Here is a 6,773-nt window from a genome sequence, read left to right as displayed (position 1 = left end):
AACGGAAAAATCGAACCGTTGTAGAAATGGCTAGAAGTTTGCTGAATATCAGAGGACTTCCAAATATTTTCTGGGTTGAAGCTGTGGCCACATCAGTTTACTTGCTGAATATTTCTCCAACAAGGGTCGTTTTAAATCAAACATCATATGAAGCATGGCGAGGTAGAAAACCATCGGTAAATCACTTAAGAATTTTTGGTTGTATTGCATATGCTTTGATTAACTCTCAATTTCTTCATAAACTTGAGATGAAATCTGAAAATTGCATATTTGTTGGATATTGCAATCAATCAAAAGCATATTGGTTGTATAATCCTCTTACTGGCAAATTAATTATGAGGAGAGATATAGATTTTGATGAAAACTCAAAGTGGAATTGGAATACACAAGGTGAAGAGACTCGAATTCACATCCCAATGGAGGATAAAACTCCAACAACAAAAGGTGTTGAATCATCTCCTTTGGAATCACCAGCTCCCTCACCATCAAATTCAAGAAGTAGCAGTTCATCCTCCTTACAAGAATCTTCTGATGAAGCACCTCCAGCAAAGATTAGATCTTTAAGAGAAATATATGAGCCAAGTCAATTTGCTCTTTTAGTTACAGATCCTATAACCTTTGAAGAAGCAGTAACAAAAGAGGAATGGAGGAATGCAAGAATGTTAATTGCAATTCATAAAAATGAAACATGGGAGATGGTAGATCTACCCGAAGGCAAGAATGTGATTAGTCTCAAGTGGGTGCTTAAAACAAAATATCATGTCGATGGAACCATTCAAAAACACAAAGCTCGACTTGTTGCAAAAGGGTATTCACAACAACAAGGTATTGATTTCGAAGAAACCTTTTCTCCAGTTGCTAGATTTGAAACTGTGAGAATTGTCCTAGCATTAGCTGCACAAATGCATTGGCATGTTTATCAATTTGATGTTAAATCTGCATTTCTGAATGGCGATTTGCAAGAAGAAGTTTATGTAGATCAGCCAAAAGGTTTTATAATTGAAGGCAAAGAGACGAAGGTGTATAAATTGAGAAAGACACTTTATGGGTTAAAACAAGCCCCACGGGCATGGTATAACAAGATTGATGGTTATTTTCGTCAACATGGTTTCACAAGAAGTGAAAATGAAGTCACTCTCTATGTGAAAAAATAAGGTAGAGATGATTATATTATTGTGTGTCTTTATGTCGATGATATAATTTATATGATTTCTTCTGATTCTCTATTGGCTGATTTTAAATCTAATATGATGAAGAGGTTTGAGATGTCAGATATAGGAATATTACATTATTTTCTTGGTCTTGAAGTAAAGCAAGGAGTTGATGAGATCTTTATCTCACAAAGAAAATATGCGACAGATCTTCTGAAAAGGTTCAACTTATTCAATTGCAATCCAGCTACTACACCTATGAATATAAATGAGAAATTACAACTGACAGATGGTTCAGAAAAAGCTAATGCAAGAAATTTCAGAAGTTTGATTGGAGGTTTAATTTATCTAACTCATACTAGACCAGATATTGCTTTTTCTGTTGGTGTAATCTCCAAGTTTATGCAAAATCCTACGAATCATCATCTTGGAGCAGCTAAAAGGAGTTTACGTTATGTTGCTGGAACCGTGGATTATTAAATTTATTATAGTAAAGTTTCAAAATTTGATCTTTACGGGTTCACTGATAGTGATTGGGCAAATTCAGTGGATGATCGAAGGAGTACCTCAGCTAGTGTTTTTAATATTGGATCAAGAGCAATTTCATGGAGTTTAAAGAAACATACAACTACTATTTTTTGTGATAATAAGGCGACAATCGCAATGACAAAAAATCCAGCTTTCCATGCGAGGACTAAACATATTGATATTCGTCTATATTTCATTCAAGACTTAGTTGCAAATAAAGAAATTATGTTGGAGCACTGCAGCACACATGAACAAGTGGCGGATATCTTAACGAAGTCACTTCCAAGAGAGAAGTTTATTTATTTTAGATCGTGTCTTGGTGTTTGTAATTTTGAATCAAGGGGGAGTGTTGATAAATTACTCAAAACTAATAATTGAGTTAGTGGTGGTAATGGGTGGTAGTAGTGGGGTAGAGTAGTTGAGTTAGTGGGGTGAATTGTGGAGTTAGTGGATTATGTAGGTAGCTTATAAATAGGCTACATGTTTTATGATTTAATGAAAAAATGTGAGAGATTATTATGTTCCACTTGTTCATCTTTATTTTTTTTATCCTCCTCCTAATTTTTAATTTCTAACATTAATCGCACATCTAGAATTAATTTTCTTTTTTTTTAACAAGACAAACGAGGATTAAGGTGGAATTGCAGTAATTAATTCTTGGATCTCATGCAACACCACTGAGGTCTTGCCAATTAAGTTAGCTGCCATCTCCAAATTATCTTTTGAATGGAAAAAATTAAAGGCAATTATGGTGTAACCTGTGTCACATGTCGTGTTATCCCTGCCTCTTAGAACATTTTACCATGCTCTCGGAAATTAATGGCCAAATCAGCATAATGAATGGCTAGAAGAAAAAAATTACCAGATTGGTTTCTCTTTTCTGAGCAGGATCAGAAGAAGATCAGAAATTAACAATGATATCGGCAGTCATCATCAATAAATTTTCTCATTCTTTCAACTGCTTATGATCTTTTTCTTAAACGAGTTTAATTTAGAGCCTAAAACTACAGTTACAACTTTCTTCCATGTTCTGCTGCCAACATGCTATTCAGTGAACTATTTGCTGAATAACTGTCTTTCATCTTGTCAAGATTCGACACATCTGCTCACTCTCGACAGACCATTCTGTGTTATTTCCTGTAGCACTTTCTGATGGTGATGGAGTCTTGATAATCAGTGTATTTTTATGAGAAGCAAATTTATCCATGATGACAAAAGATGATTATACTTGTCCCACTGCTACACTAGCCCTCTCAATGTGTATTGACATGTTGGACAATAGAGTTGGCAGGAAGATGATGGGCTGCATATATGTGTACCCGAGATTAGTTGTCGCCATGATGAATGACCTATCTGATCTTTTCTTCTTCTCGTGTACCTTGGAGCTAGTGATCCTTGTTTGCTCACGTTTAATATTCTAATATTTTGTCCCTCTCAATTGAAACAATGTATCGACATTCAAGTAGAGGGGGCCCTTTTAGCAAGGGCTGAGTGCCCACTTACTCTTTTGGAGACTAGCTGGTTTGCACAGGCGGTCTTTGGCTGTATGCAACATTGAGGGATTACAGGACGGAGTAGAATCACACATTATGAATCCTCAAGATGAGAGAATATATGCGTTGGACCTCAGTAACTTTGTTCTGGCCCCTCCAGTCTCTTTATTGTATTTTACTACGTACCTTTAGCTCACCGACATTTTCAAACTCGCTCGGCAGATTCGATTCTTTTTTAAAAATACGTGCATGCTGTGAGGAAATGCAACGTAACTAGAAGAAGACAGTGTATAGGTTTCCTAATGCATCCTAAGAACAATTTGGAATATAATAAATTAACTTGTCGTGAGCAAAATGTGTCGATGATCCAATGGATGGGAGGTGTATATAATACATTAAAAGCATTAGGTAGCAGGGGTAGTGTCAATCATCAAGATGGCCTAGCCATAGCATCTATATATAGTTTTAATACCCTATTTCTTAAAGCTCCGAGGACAACAGTTCAGATTTATCCATGTTGCGCAATATAATTTTTTTCTCGTGTTCCATGATTAAACTCACAGCACGTATTGAGACTAGCTCTATGTCACTGTACCAAGGTTAATTAGGTGGCGACAGGAAGTATGTGGCTCCTTGTTAGGAGAAGATTCTAATCCTAAATTTTAAATTATATTATGATATTGTGATAAAAAATGAATATGTTCGTCCCAATATTTTTATCAATTCGTTCTAAGATCAATATGGAAAAGGTAAATCATGGACGACTACTAACCTTTATAATAGTAATTAGTACATAAGAAAAGTATTTATCTCGATAAAATTTTAGATCTTATTATGACAATATTTTATGTACTAACACTAGATTCATTCGAGAGGATCAAATTTTAAATTATATTGAGATAGAGTGAGAAAGATAAGCGTTTCAAATGATGATGATCATGGTTTCCAGACTGTATCTGGTTGATTTGAAAGGCAATCTAGTTCATTACTTGTAACACATAAGATACAGGTTTTTTCAGATTCAAACTTGAGTTCAGTAGTCCTCGTGACACCTACGAGAGATTGCCATATCTTGAAGATATTTATATTTAAAAGAACGTTCTAAGATTTTTTTTTAAAAAAAAATAAAGAACATCGTTTATTTTTATTATAAGGGCGCCTTATTTTTACCTTAATTATATTTTTATTATCAAGCTGAAAAAACGAGCTTATTATATTCATCCGGTCTAAAAAAATTAATTTTTTTAATCTGTTATTTATTAAAGTTAATAAACTTATTTATGTAAATTATCTAAAAAATAATGAAATGATTAAACATAACATATAATTATAATTATAAATATAGTAATGAATATAATAAATTTGGAAGAAATATTTTTACTATTTATTTATGTCAATTTTGATTTTGATATGTTAAATATAATAAATTTTACTTAATTTAAGATTATTTTCTATTATCGTTAACCTATCCTCTATTATATATATAAATCAGAATTCCAAGTACGTAGCCCGTTCTAAACAGGGAGGTAGCTAAGCCGACCGATATGAAGGAGTTCTGGACTGCTCTGGCTTCTCTCATGGGAGTCTTCGCCTTCTTCCAGAGCATCGTCCACGCCGTGTTGCCGCTGGAGTTGCGTTTGGCGGCCGTAAAGATCTTCCACTGGGTGTTCCGCTGCTTTTCCACGTACTGCTACTTCGACATCACGGATACGGACGGCGTCAACACCAACGAGCTCTACGACGCCGTGCAGCTCTACCTCAGCCGCTCCGCCTCCTTCTCCGCCTCCCGGCTCAGTCTCTCCCGCGGACTCAACTCTTCCACCTTCACCTTCGGGCTCAGCAACAACGACCGGCTCGTGGACACCTTCCGCGGCGCCACCGCCACGTGGGTGCATGCCGTCACGCAGCGCCAGTCGCAGACCTTCTCTTTGCACCCGCTGCCGGAGGACAAGCGCAGCTTCTCGCTAAGGATCAAGAAGAAGGACAGACCCCTCATCCTCCCGGCCTACCTCGACCACATCATGGAGACGGCCACCGAGCTCCGCCGCCGGAGCAAGGACCGGTTGCTGCACACCAATTCGCGCGGTGGGTCGATGGACCGCTGGTTCCCGTGGGAATCGGTACCCTTCAAGCACCCCAGCACATTCGAAACCCTCGCCATGGACCCGTCGCGGAAGGAGCTCATCATGGCCGACCTCAAGTACTTCGCGGAAGGGAAGGCCTTCTACGAGAAGACTGGGCGCGCGTGGAAGCGCGGCTACTTGCTCTACGGCCCGCCGGGCACCGGCAAGTCGAGCATGATCGCCGCCATGGCGAATTATCTCGGCTATGACATCTACGACCTGGAGCTCACCGAGGTGCGGACCAACTCCGAGCTCCGAAAGCTCCTGATGAAAACTACCTCCAAATCGATCATCGTCATCGAAGACATTGACTGCTCTCTCAACCTCACGAACCGTAGTTCAAAGAAGGCATCTCCGTCAACCGACTCCTCGTCGGACCTGAGCTCAGTGGTCGGATCAGAGGACGTCGGCGCCGGCGCCAAGACAATAACTCTGTCCGGGCTGCTAAATTTTACCGATGGGCTCTGGTCGTGCTGTGGCAGCGAGCGGATATTTGTGTTCACGACCAACCACATCGAGAAGCTCGACCCGGCGCTGGTGCGGTCGGGGAGGATGGACATGCACATTCACATGAGCCACTGCTCGTTTCCGGCATTGCAGATCCTCATGAAGAACTACCTGGGCTTCGACGACGGGGAGTTAGACGGCAAGACGGAGAACAGTGATTTGCTGAGGCAATTGGAGGAGGTGATCGACGAGGCCGAGTTGACTCCCGCCGACGTTAGCGAGGTACTGATCAAGAACCGTCGGCGGGAGAAGGCGGCGGCGGCGGCAGAGCTGCACGACGTTCTGAAAGAACGCGCGGAGAGGAGGATGAATAAGAAGCGAAACGCCGCCGGTGAGGAAACGGAGGAGGAAGAAGAAGAACAGGAGAAGAGGGCGTTGGAGAGCACCTCGAACAAGAGTGATCAAGTTCTGGATAGCTGCAACGGGAAAGCAGAGCAGGGGAAGGTTGAGCAGGTTTAATTAGTTCGCCATTAAATTTAAAGCAGGAATTAGCCTTCAGAGTATATTGGAGAATTTGGTACCCTAATCTGCTACTTATTTTTTAAATTTTATTTAAAACTAGGAGAAAATGGCATTTAAAGCAATAAATATGAAAATCGACCGTCTCAAGAATGGCTATCTAATAAGATTAAATTGCACAATCAACTCTCTAGATTTATTATGTTAAATAATTGTCTTTTGAAAGTTTAATTCAAACGGCAATTGCCATCCAAATATCAAAACCATATTTTTCACACTTCATTGAAGCTGTCAATTTGTTGAATTTTCTAAAACATTTACTTTTCTTGAATAGATTATTTGGCCTTTTAAGACACAAAAATAAGGATGAACACACTGTTATCTTTATTTTGACAAAAGAAGGTCAAACAATATTGTGCCATTGATAATCAGTCTTCTTATTGTCAAATAACACTTGTGGTCAAAAAAATGATTTTAACTTTTGACAATGGAATGCATTATAGATATTTCTT

The 6,773-nt window shown here is 39.1% G+C and overlaps 1 protein-coding gene across 1 annotated transcript; it reads left to right on the top strand.

The window, feature by feature from the left end:
* Positions 1-4,688: 4,688 nt before the first annotated feature.
* LOC122032083 (AAA-ATPase At5g57480-like) lies at positions 4,689-6,398 on the top strand. The gene has a single exon (XM_042591334.1). The coding sequence runs from the start codon at positions 4,717-4,719 to the stop codon at positions 6,259-6,261; it is 1,545 nt and encodes a 514-aa protein (XP_042447268.1). The 5' UTR covers positions 4,689-4,716; the 3' UTR covers positions 6,262-6,398.
* The last annotated feature ends 375 nt before the right edge of the window (positions 6,399-6,773 follow it).

The sequence above is a fragment of the Zingiber officinale genome, chromosome 11A (genome assembly GCF_018446385.1).
Source record: "Zingiber officinale cultivar Zhangliang chromosome 11A, Zo_v1.1, whole genome shotgun sequence".
Taxonomy (NCBI): domain Eukaryota; kingdom Viridiplantae; phylum Streptophyta; class Magnoliopsida; order Zingiberales; family Zingiberaceae; genus Zingiber; species Zingiber officinale.
This window is presented reverse-complemented; position numbering and strand designations above follow the sequence as displayed.

Excerpts from the sequence above, each read along its gene's own strand:
- LOC122032083 (XM_042591334.1), top strand. The coding sequence starts at position 4,717 with ATGAAGGAGTTCTGGACTGCTCTGGCTTCTCTCATGGGAGTCTTCGCC.